Here is a 16990-nt window from a genome sequence, read left to right as displayed (position 1 = left end):
AGAGGACTACAGTACAGCACAGCGGTCTGTACAGCTTTGTTATTATGACATGCAAAGCAGTGCTAGTGTCTTTTGAATGACACCTCCTATGAGCTCTCTTCTCCCAGAAAATCACCCCTTTGTACAACGCTGGAAAAAGTCAATACTACTATTTCATGGTCGTAGTTGTGGGGGAAATTAATGTTTTGTTGATCTTTTGATTAAACAAACAGAGCCTGCAAAAAGGAAAGTCAATCCACCATGAGGACAAACCCCCCCCCCCAACAAAAAAAAACCAAAATAATAAACGACACCACACTATTGGCCCGTCAACCTTAGGTGAGCGGACAGCGGAAGTCAAGGGAAAAGGAGGAGAAGGAAGCCCAGGTGTTGGAGTTAACCCTAAACCTAAGCCTAAGACTAAGACTAAGCCCAGGCTCCCCTACGGGTCTTTTGGGTGACGGAAACGGCCTGGTTGTTCACACGGCGCGACGCTAAAAGAGGGAAGCCGTAGAAAAATAGTTTTCATTGAAAGAGGAGTGTTTTGACTTGACACATCCACACATACGTAGCTCTCACACACTGGAAAAGGAACAAGACTCCGTCCGAGGGCTCACAGAACCAAGGGCCTATTTTCCTTTGGCTCCTAAAAGATTTGCTATTTACATGATAAATACTAGTTGGTCTTTGACCTTGGATACATTTACAGAATGTCTTGACATCATCATTGCGCCTCTCCAAAAGCGTCACAAAAGCGTCACAAAGACCAACCAAAAGAAACGATAAATAAGGGCCCGCTCTCTAACGGCGGGGACCCGGAAAATGCGGCTCTGGCAGGTAATTGGACGACTAACCCCATCCCAGTTGCGATTGGATCGTTACTTGCATGTCTTGGAAGGAAAGAAAGGAGGGGGGAAAAAACAACCCCAAAAATCCCTGTGCATTGCTTGCTCGGAGTCTTTTTGTTGTCGTTGCTCCGGACTTGTATATTGGCGCTCGTATCGCCGCCCGAAAGTTTACCGAGACGAGAGCCACCTTGTCACTCGCTGGACAACGTCAGTCGGGTGGGCGGGCCGCGGGGCCGGCCAGGGGGGTCTTCTCGCCGCTTCCGAGACGGGCCCAGTCGGCGCGACGAGACGACAAACGCCCGAAGGCCAGCTACTTTCGTCGTCTCTCCTTCCCCATTCCTGACGGGGCGGCGAGAGGCGAATTTGAGGACCGCTTCCGGGAATTGTACGACACGGTACCGACCAATCATTCTGGGGCTTTGGAAAATTTGACCGGGAACATCCAGAAAAACCTTTTGAGAAGCACGCGGGGGGCTCTTAACAGTCCAGGGAGCAGAGAGCGCGTGAGAAGAGCGCCAATGCCCCCGCGTGATCCCATCACTACCTTGGCAACTGCTGACGTAGGAGAATGCTTGTCGGGCAAATTTCAACAATGCCCCCAATGTGTGCGCGGTGGCATTCAAAACATACTCTTTGGTTTGATATCTATAGTATCGTCGTTCATTGCATCCCCCCCAGAAAGTCCAACAAATCCCGGACAAAATACTCAGGGTAACGATCCATTTTGAGTGATGAAGAAATCACGCTTTGTTGGCGTAAAATTGCCCAATAGAAACAATCGTCGCAATTCCGTTCGAATCCGGCCAAAGGCTTTTTGCGTGCGAGCTCCTTTAAGTCATCCCTGCCCGCCCGCCCCCCCAAAATAAGAGTACTTAAGAGCGCTTGGCGAGAGCCTCTTACCCCGCTGTGTTGAAATGGTAACAAAGCTCATAAATAAATACACAGCCTCCAACATTTGAAAAACCGAAGCGGCCGGCGAGCTTTCTCGCTCAAATAAGTCGTTGTCTTGGTTTTCTCGGCTCGCGTGTGCAGTATGGATAGATAGGAAAGCGCTGGTATTTCCGCCATCCAAAAACAACCGGCTCGGGTGCCCCGCGGTCGTAATGGCCGCGCCGCTCCTAGCGTCCCAATCCAAGCGTGCGGCCGCCGCCGCCGCCACCTGGGCCTCGCTCGTCGGGCAGATTGCCGGCGGGCCCCCCGCCCGTCGGCCCGAGGGTCGCCGGAGGAGAACGAGGTGGCGGCACCGAGGGCACGGCCGGGAGGGCCGCCGTCTGTCTGGCGCCCCTCTCTTCCGGGCCTCGAGAGGGGAGCTCGTAGCCCATGTTCAGCCGCAGGGGTTGGTGGGCTTGGCAGTAGTCTACAATGGGCTGCTCGTATCGGTAGAAGGTCAGCGCGCCCATCTGATGGGGAACCTGTGGTAAGAGTGAGAAGGTGGGGGAGGGGGGTCAGAGGGACAACAGTGAGGAGAAAAACAACAACATTTTTTTTAGTCAGAACTCCATTTTCTTTTGTTCTTAGTCTGTGAAGTAGACATATTTTCGGAATAAAAGATCGGTTTGAACATATTTTCGACGAAATGTCCCGCAGCAAGCTGGTTTACCGTCCAGTCCGTTTTCCACGTCTCCCTCCACCAACACACCTTCATCAAACAACCAGGATGGTCGTCAAGCTCGAGCCAATGAGCGGATCTTTTGCTAGAGAAGGAGAGACGCGGAAAACAAAGCGGGCCACAGACCACAGGACTGGAGTTGGCCACGCCTGGAGGACCCACTGCATCCAAAGCAACAATTAGCCTTCCCAACAAATTCGGTATCTCTCGTAGCATTGGCCATGCCGAGTGGCCTAGGATTAATGCAATGCAGCAGCTGTTTCCACGGAAATGTATCATGGCTGAGAAGGCGTCAAATGGAGCCAGATGCAAAGAGTCAACAATATGCACTTCAGGAATGACGCACAATCTATGCTTTGAGCCTCTGCGGAAAAGATGCAACAGCCGTCTTTTTTGTTTTTGTTTTTCCTCCGCCCCAAGCAAACACGTCACGTGATTCTATGGAGGAGCCGCTCATGAACTGTGAGACTGCGGGCATATAGTAATCTGAGGAAAAATGTTCCCTGGGAGCCTGTGACTGGAAGACACAGCAGAGCTAGCGTCCAGCTTGCTTCCTCAAATGCGCTTCATTTAAGTGAGGCTGACTCGTGCCATTAGGGCCACTCACTGTATTTGTCCCATCATTTTCTTCTCAGTCCAAAGCCTTTACCAATCCGGCCTCAACGACCTCTGCGGCCCTCTCTTTCCCAGGTCCCAAAATACGGCTCAATGCCCATGGATGTATTTTGATAAGATGCCACGTGACAACGGCATCGGAACGAAGGGAGGCACGGGACAGAATTTAAGAAAGAGTGAAACCTTGACGTTTCCGTTGCCTCCCGCAGGAGGGAAGCATTTGCCGGGGTTCGATTGGATTGCTTATTGTACACGCTGCAACGTTTACATAAGGGAGAAAAAAAATGAAGGCGGGCACACGCGGTGGTGGCGGCGGCGGCGGCTTTTTGGGTTTTTGTCATTCTTTTCATGTCTGCCACCAGTCGGGGCGCCTGCGCTGACAATGACTGGCACCGCGCCTCCTCCCTCATCCCACCTCTCTCTGAGCCCGAATGCGCTCTCGTCACATCGGTGACCTTCAGTCCCAAAGCTCGGAGAGAATCGCAGGGGGGAAAAAAAGCGCCCGCCAGCCAATCTGACTGCAAAAGATCAGCGTTCTACAAAGGTGCAATCGCTTCAAGCAAACACTGCTTTTTGACATTGCTTCTCCTATTTTGGCACAAATCATCCAACGGGACTGCGTCACCCCAAGCAGCTTGACCGCGATGCAAAGCGAAGAAAAAATAAATAAAGGCAATAACATTTGAGCTTGCCTACGCTTGCACCAATCTGATGATCACAACCTGAACCGTGGCGATCTGTCTCCTGCATTTCTAACGTGGGTACAATATGTTTCTCTTTGTGCGTGGAGCTTGGACGGCTTAGTGAATGGCGTGAATGATGCAAAGGATGGAAAGAGTTGAACGGCGGTGGACCAGCCCAAAGTGGAGGACTTGTCTTTCTTTGGCTTTTTCAATGAGCATACTGGGAAAACAATTGAAGTGCCACATAGTGTCGCAAGCGGGTGCTTTCAAAAAGAGCTTGTGTTAACACATTTGGGGGGGGGTGGGGTTGGGCGGTGCCTAAGGTTTTGTTTTGCGTTCCTGGGGGGAGCTGGTGAAGCAACTCTGGCGCTTTTCTTCTACGTTAGCCCCTCATGTTTTATGCACATATCAACGAGAGCCGCCGAGAATGCGCAGCGGACGTCTCGTTAAATTCCAAGCGGCGGGCAAGTGACCACCGTCCCGGTGTCTCGCTAGTAGGAGAGCGCTCGCTGCAAAGACTTCAATATTTCATGCAAGTGTACGTAGGACACGCGTGCACGCCAGGCATCCCTCGGGGATTGGGAATCGCTAGTTTGCCTTTGCTCCAAAAAGCGCCATTCTTCCAGTTGCAGAAAGGGTAAAAGGCCAAAGCAAGCCATTGGTCTTGCCAATTTCCTCTTTGCTTTTCCCACCCTTACCTACTGCTCCAGCTATATTATGCACGCGTTTGAAGAGAGGCGGAGGAAACAATCATACGTGCCGCCTCGTGGAGGCAGGCTGCCGGAAGGAGCAACTCTCGCCTCGCTAGGCCAGGCATTCGTTACAACCTTCGTGGCCCTTATCTACCTTGAACCGTGGCATCCCATTGCGAAGGCGCCACGTTGGGTGCATTTTAGCTTTCGAGCCAAAGTGGCCCTCGCCAGAATTGCGGATAAAGGGAGGGGGAATAATAAAACGACAACAACTGGAACGGCGGTACGCCATGGAAAAGTGCGGCGTCCGAATGTCAACGAGCCGAGAGATCCGAGTAGGCGTCGCAATCTGTTGACGCGTGCTGCCGTCGCCCTCCATTTTTCGGGGAAGCAAATGACTTTCCGGAAAGGGAATAGAATCCAAGAGCGAAAAAGGACGAGAGGAAAGGAAATAACCGTTGTTAAGGGAGCCAAATTGAGGGTTGCTGTTGCAAACGATGATTTGAGCCGATACTCTCGTCAGCCCGGAGTTGAACTGCAGTTAAGAAGATTCAGCAGCCGCTCCGAATGCCTTGAAACGCGCAGCACTTTATCTTCAAAGTGCTGCGCTAAGACCGCTGAGGCCATTTCCCAGCAAGAAAACAATCAGCATTCCCCCCCCCCCGCAACATGACACATCTTTAGGGCGAAATAGCACTGGATATTACTCATTTCAACAAGCGTTACCCCGGAGCTTTGGCCCCAGCCATAAAATGGGAGCATCATTAACGACGCCGTTGGAAACAAATGGCCTAATGTCAATTGCCATAGGGATGGAAACTATGGCGGAGATGAAGATGGTCCATCTCAAGCTTGGCGTTTTTATACGGACTTGCTGAGGCGAAGACTTCTGTCCAGCCCCCTGTCCCTATGGCCGTCCACCTTTAAACTCCAGGCCTTTCGATGGGAACTGTTTTCCACCTGTTATGCTAAGGGAAATGCAAGTCAACGTAACAGACCTCCGTTGGTTTTTGTCCCAGGCTTCCTTCCTGACAAGGAAGCAAGGGCGTGTGTGTGTGTGTGTGTGCGTGTGTGTGTGTGTGTGTGTGTGTGTGTGTGTGTGTGTGTGTGTGTGTGCGTGTGCGTGCGTGCGTGTGTGTGAAGGGGAAGCGGTATTGTGTTTTCCTTTCTCTTCTCCCTGAGGAGGTGACATTGTTGCTATTGTAATTCCAAGTCTAATTTCCTGCGTTGCACACTTGTCACTCATGAGAAGAAGAGAATAGGCCTGTCAATCAACCACCGACCCATTACCAGAGGCTCAAAAGCATATCCAAATGCGCACGTGCCGCCCCACTGCAGAGTGATACTGTAGTACCTGTGAGCAAAAGAGCCAATCAAAATGGAAGATTAGATTGAACAAAATGGCCAGGCGGGAAAACACTCCCACTTGCCGTTCGAGCGTTTAGACTTTGACGTTATTTCCAGGTCGACGCGGATGCCACGGTCAGGTTGAGTCTCCTCCGGAACGCGCTGACGCATTTAGACGGAGAGAAAAACTCGGAAGGACGCGCTGAGCCAAATGTACTGCATCTGTGCAGGCGTGTGAATGAAACACGCCATTGTGCACTGAAAAGTCTAACAAATGGAGGCAATACAGCAAGACCTTCAATAGGTCACCAGCGTTTCTCATTGCAGATGAAATGGAAAAAATGGGGACGACAGTGGCACGACGGTGGCACGACGGTGGCACGACGGCACGACGGTGGCATCACGGGAGGGGCCGCGCAGAGAAAGCTCATCAGAGTGGATTTCTTTCTGCCACGGGAAAGCTGTACGTTTCATCTCGCTTGAAAAGTCAAGCGCTAGCACGACCCATCGGATCCCTCGGAGAAAGAAGTCGCTGTGCAAACGCACGCACGCATGCACGCCCCCCCCCCCAAAAAAAACAACAGAATAGAAGGGCAGCTCGCTGCAATCACACGACACGCTTGTCAGCTTAAAAGGTCAACACATTAGCATACGCCAACTCGTCCAGTAAAGAAGACGTGCAATGTGGCGCACGGACAAACGGACGGAATTTCAAGGCGTGGGTCGCTCCGTCTGTCCGTTGGCCTTCCCGGGCCGAGCCCAAAAAAGAAAAAAAAAAGGTGCCATGACTTGGCACCAGTTCACCCCACGCTACAGAGAACCACGCCGGCTGGAACGGCAACAATGGCGCCAGGGCGTCGCGGCAGCACATTTGCCAGGCCCAACTTCGATGGACCTTTTTCACTGGGCCCGTACGGCGCCTCCAACATATGGCACGTTTCTATCGAGCCAAGACGAGAAAATGGTCCCAAGGCGTTTCTGCCTTCACAAGTGCCACTCAATTTGTCACCGACGGACTTCCGCGAGCGCAGCCCTGACGGAGAGCTCACCTTGGCGGCCTAATCAACGCGCTGAAACTCAATCTATTTTCATTTGCCATTATATCGGGACAAGGGAGAAAGGTGCGGAATTTATCGGGGAGGAAATTGAAAGGAGAGCGGCCAGCGCCGTCACCGAAAGGGGGGAAAAAAAAAAAAAGAATGAGCTTTGAAAGCCTAATCACCCCCTTAATGGATGTAGAGATGCTCAAAGGGCCTTCTTGGCTTATGTCCTTCCCTTCCTCCGAGGCTCTCGTGTGTTACGTACGGCGTGGCCCGTTTTGCTCCTCTCTATTTTGTGCTGGTGGTTTGTCATCAGGAAATGATGAAGGCCAGAAAATCAAGCCGATCAAAGTGCATTCTTTACGTGCGACATCCTTTCCCTCGCAATCTCTCTGCGCTTGAGCGACGTCGTGTCGATACAATAGACAAAAGAGCGACTAATCCTCCTGACATATTTGCCGAACGGGCGTACCGGTCCTTCCCCTATCAAGCTGGCTGGCGCGCAAAATGCTTTATGCATTTACAAGGCACGCTGTTTCTGCTTTAGAATGAAAGACAAACCACGGTGGACCTCATTTTCCCCGTGAAGGTCCCCGATTTATTTTTGGCAAAAGCACAAGGTGCTTTGATGTTAGTTTTCCAATAGAAAACCATCCCCGGATGTCCGTCCGTGGCTCCAAATACGCAAGCGTAAGAATTCCAATACCCGGGGGCCGCCGTAACAATTCCAATACCCCAGGCGCCCGTAAGAATTCCAATACCCCGGCCCCCGTGAGAATTGGTCCACATCTCCGGGTTCCGCCGCGTGCAAATCCGGACCGACTACTGACGCAAAAGGAGCTCCACCGAGAGCGGTGTTGTTTGAAGTGAGCGCAAGATGAAGGCCGCTGGCCGCCAGCCACGGGGAACAACAACGAAGACACGCCGAACACGGTCGTGGGAAACGTTGCGGCCCGGCCGGTTCGGTCCCGGCGGCGATGGGCCTGGATGTCAGCCAGCTCCACCTTTTACATCTCATCCTCGAGCACGAGCCACTGTGTCCTCCATCCCTTCCTCCCACGCAGCGGCCTCACTGGTAAACATCTCATCGACGGCGGGAATGGTTCGGCGCAGCTGCCAGCGTTTGCGCCTGTCGCCGCAAATGGAAAGTACGAGTCGCGAGGCGGGAGTCCTTTCCTCGAGTACGATGGCGCGTTCCTGAGAATCGGGAGAAGGATATTTCCGTTGCCTAGCTACTGCGCTTCTCCCTGCCTGCCATGTCAGTTGAGCTAAGCCTCGCCGCGCCATCGCCACAACGCCAAACTCTTGGCGCGCTCCACAATTGCGGCGGCGAACGAGTCTGGCTTTTCTTTGGACGTATTTATTTTTGATGGATTGACTCCTTGCTGCTCTGAATGGGTGTAGGGTTCGAGTTACCCCAGTACCCCACTACTGTGGGTATCCGTTGTCTACTTGACTTTGGATGAACTTGGATTTGCTTTTCTTTGTAAAATGTTCACTTCTGGGAGAAAACGATGATGCAACGCGAAACAGACGTGCCCTCGAGCCATACACATCTGCCAGTGTTTATTCAACAGACGGAGGACTCAAAACATACTTATTCTGGAGGCACGTATACATAATTTAGCGTGTAAATTGAAGGCCTTGGCTCCCATCAAGCAACTCGCCCGTCTTAGATAACCGTGTTATTTATGTCTCCGAGGTACTTGCGTGCCCGGTGTTTATTTGACTCTAGTACAGGGGTGCGCATAGTGGTCCTGGAGGGCCGCTGTGGGTTGGGGGCAGCTTTTTGTTCCAACCCATCCAGCACAGACACTTTGACCAATAGGATTTCTGCTGAAACAAGAAGCATCTGACTGCAATCCACTGATTGTACTTGTAACATACCAGATTGGTGCAAAGGTTCGCTCGCTCTTATCACTTAGACCCAGACCCAGTTGAAGCAACGGGGGGTTGTGCTGAAACAAGCAGCACCTGACTGCAATCCACTGATTGCACTTGTTGGACACCAGATTGGTGAAAAGGTGTCCCCTTTCTGGGTGGGTGGGTTGGAATGAAAGCCTGCAGCCACTGCACCCCAGAGTGGAGTAGTTTGCCCACCCCTGCAACAGTATGTGATTATGGCGGAAGGCTGAAAGGCAAGCGCTGATAACATCTACAAAATGGAACAAAAGCCCAAAGAGAAGCAGCATTTCTTCTCCACGCATTTCCTCATGTGAAAATCAAAAGTAGGCTGCTGCTGCTGCCATGAGAATTCTATATATTTTTTTCTTTTTTGCCAAAAAGTTCTTCAAACCAATATAAGTCAATACTAACCAAGCCCAGGTGATGAGATCTCACCATCTCCTTCGCGCTTGACTATGCAATGATACGTCTCATTTGCTGTTCTGAAATCATAAGGCATCGTTTAGCCGGGTCGTCCCAGCGCCCCCGCCGCCATTGCGTCCAGCCCGATTCATTTTCCGCTCGGGCGACCCGTCGGCAAGGGCACCCCGTGGCCGGCATAAAACCTTGCGTGCCGAGCGCCCAACCTCTATCGCTCTTTGTTGTTGTTTTTTTAGGGACGAGCCGCTTTTTTTTTGATGCCTCGGTTCACAGCGGATGAACAACGATAAGGTTTTGCTGCTGCGGCCCAGGTGCGTTGACTCATCTGCCCGAACCAAGGCACGGGTGACTGTGCCAAAGATCCGCCATGTGGTGTTGACTAAAGACCCGCTTGACCTATTTGTTTAAATGGGACTCCCACAAGTTTGAAAGCAACGGGGATCTTTTGGTTTGTTTTTTCGGCCGAGTCAACCCAGACGAGACGTTTATCAGACACGCGCAACGTGCCACTAACCTCCATCCTAAGCCCCTCACCCGAACAGGTCAGATAGACCTGCGTGGTTCCCCTCATTCACGGCCACGTGCGCTCACCGTAGGCCGGCGCCGAGTCACGGTCTCGCTCTTCCCATTGCGGCCTTCAAGGCTAGCTGCAGTTGTTTCCCAAGAAGGGAGCTAGCTAGCTAGGTGCCAATTTCAATAGAATTAAAAGAGTTGCAGAAAGAGTTTAAAAGCACCAATCAATTAGCTAAGGGTGGTTGGCTGGCTGGCTGGTCCTTACCAAAAATAAGGCAAATTCAATTTGATGGGACCATTCCTTCCTCGTCTCCTTTGTCTTTCAATGACGACGGTGATTTCCAAAGTTGCCAAAATGAAAGATGGCGCAGCACAACATTGTTTTTTGTGAAAATCACAGCGTCCTCGGCTTGACTTTCTCTCACCGCAAGCCGCTGATTGGCCTCATCATTCTCCAGCTGTGTGCGGGAAGGAAAATAGCCACTGATTCCCCCAGCGATCACCCTTGCTCTGGTTTCCTCTCGTTTCCGTGATTGTGACAACGGGACCAGCCCTCTTTTCCAGTTTATTTGGCCCGGAGGTGTGAGCCCAATCGGCGCAATCTTCCAACTTTCTTTTGCTGATAGAAAAGTCCACCACAAAGATTGAAATCCATTTCAATCCATGTATTTGTGCTAAAGGCCTATGCAATCCTAGCGCAACACATCAAGGCTTTAGCGGCCCAAGGGTGGGCAAAGCCTTTGGTCCCGGAGGGACGCCATGGTTGGGGGCAGGTTTTTGTTCCACCCGATTCAACGCAGACAGTTTAACCCATGAGGTTTCTGCTGAAACACGAAGCATCTGACTGCAATCCACTGATTGTACTTTGAACATACCCGATTGGTGGAAAGGTTTGCTCTTCTGGGTTGGAACGAAAACCTGTTCCCAATACGGCCCACCGTGGGATAGTTTGCCCACCCCTGCCACTGAGTTTATTAGCCCAATTGCATCAATACCTTTATTCAGGAAAGCTGACTAAACGCTGGGAGGGTTTGCTGTGCGGTGGTTGCGGTGTACAGAGTTCCTATTTGTTGTTGGATTTTTTTTCCTTCTTTTCCCACCTTGGCACACCTGATAAATTGAGCCAGAGGGAGGGGGCGCCATCCGGGAGTTGGATACGCATGTATTAATGAGTGCGTTAGATGACCTTGAGGTCATGAAAAGGGAGGTCGAGGGAGGGAAAGAAAAAAGACCAAACTTATCAACTTCAAAGAATAGAGCCCAGAAATGGAAGGGGGAACAAATACTGCTGCCCCGTCTGGGAAACAAGACGCTAAATATGTTTCTGACTCGGATTGATTGATTTGAAACATGAGCCAGTGTGCCCCCCCCCTCACAATGGGTTAGAGTTAGGAAAAGATAGCACATTTCCCAGCACCAGTTTAGCACGCAAACCACGATTGAGTGGCGAAAAATGAAGCTGGTGGATGAAGAGATGTTTTGCCGCTGCCATTTCCATTTGCATTCACCTCGGGCATGGCTGGAGGTCCTTCTTCACCTTTCCATTCCCACCTCTCCCCTCTCCTCTCTCCCCCATTCCATTTAATTTACAACCTGTGGTGAATTAATTGACGGGGGAAGCCGATTAACAGACACCAATTTATTTGGCACTCAACCCCCCCCTTCACGCGCCCAACAGATTACCGTGCCCGCCCGGTCACACGTTTCAAAGCCGAAGGTGCTCACGTAAATGTTGACGGAGGCCGCATGATTTGGATTACGTTGACTCGATGGCGGCGGCGCATCCTTCTCGCCGTTGCGCCGGGGCAATGCCAAATCCCGTTGATCTGGTCATTCCGTGGTTGCGAATTTAATAGATGGAGAGAGAGAGCACGGATTTGGGCTTCTTTTTCATCCGAATCTTTGCATGCAAATGCGATATATGAGAAATCCAAACGTCAAGCAGTAGGCAGCAATTTATGGACTCTGTCCCACACCCACCCTTTTTTTTCCTATACCAAGTGTCGCTTCTTTCTTTCCAGGTTGTTGGAGACACTCAATCAATACAGAAAGCATACGGAAAGGGCTTGACGTGGTACCACGCTGCGACAACCAATGCCCCATCGGACGGGATTTACTAAAGAGGTGTGTATCCCGAGCCCTGATTTATTTATGGATCTTTGAAATGCGACAGGCTTTTGGGACAATCCGTCTAGCGGCTCAATGACAAAACAAAAGCAAAAAATGGAGACGCAATGAAGCAATTTGCACTTGATGACAAATGGAGACGAGCGAGTAGCAGGCGTTTGAGTGAATGGAATCCTTCCTTCGGGCAGTGAGAGATGGAGAAAACAATCATTCTGTTTCACTGACCAAGAAAAAGAAAAGACGCCATTCATTTCCTAGTAGTAGTGTAATTGCTGTTTTGGAGATCTAACATCCTCATTAAGCATGGATCAGAGCAGGAGGTGCACAAAGCGGTGGCCCGGAACCTCAGTGCCAAGCCTACGGGATTAATTTCGATAGAGAGAGAGCGAGAGAGAGGGAGAGAAAAACGTTCTCCTGAGGACAGCATACGTATGTTTCAAGTCTCCCGTGTGGCTCATTGTAGACCGACACGTCCAGCTTCAAGAAGGGCCAGATTGCCCCAAAAATATCCTGCCGCTGTCCAAGATAGCTTGCCAGCATTTGTTTTGTTTTCCTTAAGCCACCCGCCACCCGCCACCCGACCAAGACCATCAAACCAAAAGATGCCATTGAATTCACATGGCGCTCTTCTCAAAACCCTCGCTTGCACCCTGATTAAAAAGGGACACGGCGGGCGGGTGAGCGTGCTCTTCTTTTGTACTGCACGTCAATCTAGAAGCGTGGGGAGGTCAGGTCGGGCTCTTCGGGGCCTCAGAGACACAAGCGTGCGCTTTCAAAACATGCAGCTGACTCTCTCTCTCTCTCTCGCACCTAAAACAAGCTGTTTTTACATTCCACCTTTCCCAGCGCGGCTTGCTATGTGCAGTTTCGCCACCTTTGCCGCGGTTCATTTAACCGGCCGTACCCGCCGGAAGTCGTAGCGCCGGCTTGTAAACCGTAGTGATGGCAAAGACTGTCTTTTTTCAAACGTTGGCGCTTTTGTTTGCCGAACATAAAATAAATCTGCACAACTGCAGAACTTTCCACTGAAATGGGGCCTCCAAGCTCAGTTGGAAAGACCCTGGACACCAAATCTTTGGCTCCCCCACGGCTGCGTGCTCCCCACCCGCTAACCCGCTATTTAGGCGGACGGCTAAGACATCAACCGCGGAGGGATGCCAGATCGTCACGGGCGATCCCGGACGACGGCCTCTAATAGACGGACGGTTACGTGGGGGTTGGCCCGCCTCCAGTCGTGGAGCAAACCACTGGCGCCAACGAAAGCACCATTGGCCAGACGAGAGCCTTCCGCCGCCCACGCGCTCCACTCGATTAACTCCGGACCCCGTTCGCTTTAGGAAGCGGGAGGCCGCGGCGCGTCCTACCTCGCACTCTCGGGAGCCCGAGATGGTGTAGGTGCAGGTCCCCGTCCCGTTGACCAGCACGTCCACGGCCTCCGACGGATTGGGCTTGTAGTCCACGTAGTACTCCTGCAGGGGAGAGCTCAAGGTGCGTTCCGTCTCCTTGGGCTTCTTGCGCCGCTTGCGGGCCGTGGCGGAATTCTCCCGCAGCTGCTTGACGCCGCCGGGGTAGCGTTTCCACGAGGCGTAGATCACCAGCAGGATGGTGGCCACCGATAGAAAAAGGGCCACGCTCCCGGCGACAATCTTGTGGAACGACACCGGCCGCGGGTCTCCACCCGGGGGGGGAGCCGCCGCCGCCGGCCGGGTGGCGGCGGGCGGACCCGGGCCCCCGACGGAGCCTCCTCCCGCCCTCTTTCCGGAACGCGTGGGCGTGGGCGAAATGGCCGGCCGCGGCCGGGGCGGACGAGAGGCGGCGGCCGGGGCCGGGGGGGCGCTGGCGGCGAGTGGCGTCCCTCGGGTGGAGCGGCAGACGCCGAAGGCGTCCGCGGCGTCCGTCACCTTCTGGCCCTGGGCTTTCTTCGGGGAGGCGCATATCATGTTGGCGTCCCTGGCGCCCCGAAGTCCCCTCAGCCACGAGAGCAGAGGACAAATGGCCGGCCCGCAGTCCCAAACATTCCCAGCCAGACCGACGGCGGTGACGGAGAGCCAGGCGTCCACCACCTCCCGGGACACGTTGCTCAACTTGTTGGAATCCAGGTTGAGCGTCTGCAGGTTGGGCAAACAGCGGTAGACGGCGGCGTCGAGCTCCGGCAGGTCGTTGCCGGACAGGTCCAGCTTTTGGACGGAAGCCCAGATCCAGGTCAGACCCTGGCTCATGGAGCGGATGCGATTCCACTGAAGGTAGAGCGCCCGCAGGTTGTACAGGCGGGGGAAATGGGAAAAGTTGATCTTGGAGAATTGGTTGTGTTCCAGGTGGAATTCGGTCAGCTTGACCAGGCCCGAAAGGGCATTCCGGGTGATGCTGCGCAAGCGGTTGTAACCCAGGTCCAGGAACTCCAGGTTTCGGCAATCTTGGAAGAGGCGCGGGGGCAGGGTCTTCAGGGAGTTGGAGCGCACGTGAAGGCTGAGCAGCTTGCGCAGTCCTTGGAATTGCCCCGTCTGCAGCGCCTCCAGCTTGTTGTAGGACAAATCCAGGTTGCGCAAATTGGGCACCGGGTGGAAGGTGGTGTTGTGCAGCCAGGTGATCTTGTTGGAGCTCAGGATCAGCTCTTTCAGCCTGCGGACTCCCTGGAAGGCCATCCCGTCCACCGCCGTGATGTAGTTGTGGTCCAAGTAGAGCCAGACCAGGTGGTTGAGGCCGACGAACTGGCCGGCCCCCAGGTTCAACAGGCTGTTGTATCGTAAGGACAGGCCTTCGCAACCTCCGGAGAGGTTCTTGGGCACGTGACGAAAAGCGCTGGATTCGCAATAAACGATCTTGCCGTCGCAGCGGCAGCTCTTTGGGCACGGGCGCTCCGTTTGAGCCGGGCTGGCCGCCAGCCACGCCTGCATCAGCACTTGGAGTAGCATCCACCGACGTCGCAGAGCAGAGCCTGTCGGGCGAGGGGGAGAGAGAACACATGGTTTATACCCTGAGCACCGTACCGCATCGACAGATGGATGGACTATACATTCATTCTGATTGATATCTATCTGCTTGCTTGCTGTTGAGTCCTTAGACTCAGCGAGTCTTGCGCACTCCACAACTTGGCGCCGAACATTTCCAAAAACCAGAGAACTCGTCAGGGTTTTTCCCAAGGAACCGCTCTGCCCATTACACTTGGACTAGCTATTTGGTTCTCCTTATTGATTTTTCTCTTTGTTTGTTGTTGTGTTTATCTGTGCTGAAGCCTCATATAAATCTCATTCTACCTGCAGAATGGTCATTCAATTCCATTCAATTCAAGCGCATTTGCTTGCGCTCGCTCTTTGGGATCGTCACCTTTTCTTGGCGTTGGTGGATGGCCGTGTTTTCTTGATGTGTCCTGTCTGCGTGATTTGTTTGCGTTTGACCCGGTGTGTCCCTTCTGGCTCTTTCCCTCGTGTGACTCAGGTGTTTGTGATTGTCATCAAGCGCTGTCTGTGTAATCAAACCCCATGTGGGAGAATGCTTTCCTCTTTCCCGGTTAGTGATGTTGCCCATTGGTCGGTGAGCTTCTCTCCCTTGGTAACTTTGTATTTTGGTTCATTTTATCCCACTTTGGATTATTTTGTATACCAGTTGTTTTTTTTCCTCATCTCATTTTCTGGACCGCTTTATCCTCATTAGGCTCGCGGGGCATGCTGGAGCTTCTAGAAGACGTTTGCGCACTCGCTAGTCTCGGAATGTGCGGCACGTGCCGACCCATGGCAAAGTTTTGGCGCCGTGTTTACAATCCCCCCGCCCCCTCCGCAACGGACATGGGCACGGACTTGAGCGTTTCTAGCATTTGCTGCCTCGCCACCTTAATTGCCGCGATTAGCATTCCTGCCTTGGACGCCTGTCCGCGCGGGTGAGCCAGCCATTCAAATGGGTCCAGACGAGAAGGCGGGGGTGCCTCTCATTTGCAAAACGCACCATTAGGAGTGCACGTGATTGCAAAGCAAGTCGCTAATAGTAAAGCCTACAGCCCAACGGCAAGCGTTGGCGTCGGAGGGTGCACTGCGGCGCCTCGGCTGAAAATGAGGCACTGGAGGGAAGGCTCATCCTTCCTTCAAACGTGTGCTTCTAGCGTCTCCATTGACCATGTCGTCTTGGGAAGACGCACACAATGGCATTCCAGGAAAGCGCTTGACCACCAAATCTAAGTACTGTAGAATGCAAGGGCTCTTTTTACTTACCCATATCCGCGTGTGTGTCTGGAGTCCCGTTAATGGATTTTGTTCCGCATGTCCACGAGCCGTCTGAGCGCCGCGTCCCAGTTGCTCCTCTCCCCGGCCCGCTTCCCAAGTGCTCCTCTAGCAGCGTCCGTCTCTCAAATGCTCCTCTCCCCGGTCCGCTTCCCAAATGCTTCTCTACCGGCGTCCAATTAGGGCCAGCGTAGGCTGATGCGACCTACCTTCCCAGATCCCCATTCAAATCTCCCCGTCTGAGCTTTTTTCTGTTCAAATTGCAGCCCACTGGATTTGGCCACTGCAGCAGGCGCAGTCCCGTCCGAGCGGACCCTGGCAGTCTCTGAGTGCGCCTGAAGATTCATTAGAGAGCCCGTCGCAGAGCTTTGAATGTTGTAGCCGTTTGTCCGCGTCCCCCGCTCGCAAAAAGAAAGAAAGCAGTTTGAGAATATTCCTCTCGCCGTCGTGTGCCTGGAGGGATGCTCAGCCCGGACCGCCCGTGGCGCCCGTCGCTAAGTCGTTTGCTTTCTCCACAAGTGGAAGGAGAAAAAAAAGAATAAATCCCAAATAATCCACCTTTTGCCTTCCTCGCTCGCTCGCTCGCTCGCTCGCACGCACGCACGCACGCGCGTTGCGGTGCACTAGAGAGCCGTCGTGATGCGAGCGTCTGCAGCCTAGCCAGCCAACTTTAATAAGGCAGCAGAATGGGAATGCCCTCTTCTGGCGGCTCTGCGAGCCGACGCGCGCATCCTCTCAAAATCAGCCCCCAAACCAAAACAACATCATGCGGTTCACGGCGAGATCAACGTTACGGCAGGCCAATTATTAGTTGAATGTGGGAGATCATGAGATATAGGTGAGATGAGATGAGATGAGTGTGTGCACGCGTGTGTGTGTGTGGGTTAGGGTTAGGGTTAGGGGCTGATCGTTTTCTGTCATTGTCTTTTCCACTGTCTTGATAGGGGAACACATCTTGTCTCATGTCCTTCGTCATGCCCGCTCGTCCAACTTCTACTTGA

The 16990-nt window shown here is 52.9% G+C and overlaps 1 protein-coding gene across 1 annotated transcript; it reads right to left on the bottom strand.

Moving 5' to 3' along the window:
* Nucleotides 1-1305: 1305 nt before the first annotated feature.
* Nucleotides 1306-16662, bottom strand: LOC144090720 (leucine-rich repeat transmembrane neuronal protein 4). The gene is made up of 3 exons (XM_077622465.1): nt 15981-16662; nt 13143-14713; nt 1306-2239 (listed from the first exon to the last, which is right to left on the bottom strand). Exons 1-3 carry the CDS (start codon nt 15982-15984, stop codon nt 1946-1948), a joined length of 1869 nt encoding a protein of 622 aa, XP_077478591.1. The 5' UTR covers nt 15985-16662; the 3' UTR covers nt 1306-1945.
* Nucleotides 16663-16990: the final 328 nt, after the last annotated feature.

This window comes from Stigmatopora argus, chromosome 16, assembly GCF_051989625.1.
Source record: "Stigmatopora argus isolate UIUO_Sarg chromosome 16, RoL_Sarg_1.0, whole genome shotgun sequence".
In the NCBI taxonomy this organism is placed as follows: domain Eukaryota; kingdom Metazoa; phylum Chordata; class Actinopteri; order Syngnathiformes; family Syngnathidae; genus Stigmatopora; species Stigmatopora argus.
Note: the sequence above shows the minus strand (reverse complement) of the source record. Positions and strands in the feature narration are given on the sequence as shown.

Excerpts from the sequence above, each read along its gene's own strand:
- LOC144090720 (XM_077622465.1), bottom strand. Across the intron at positions 2,240-13,142 it reads CGGGCTCCCGAGAGTGCGAG|GTTCCCCATCAGATGGGCGC; the intron begins GTAGGACGCGCC and ends CTCTTACCACAG.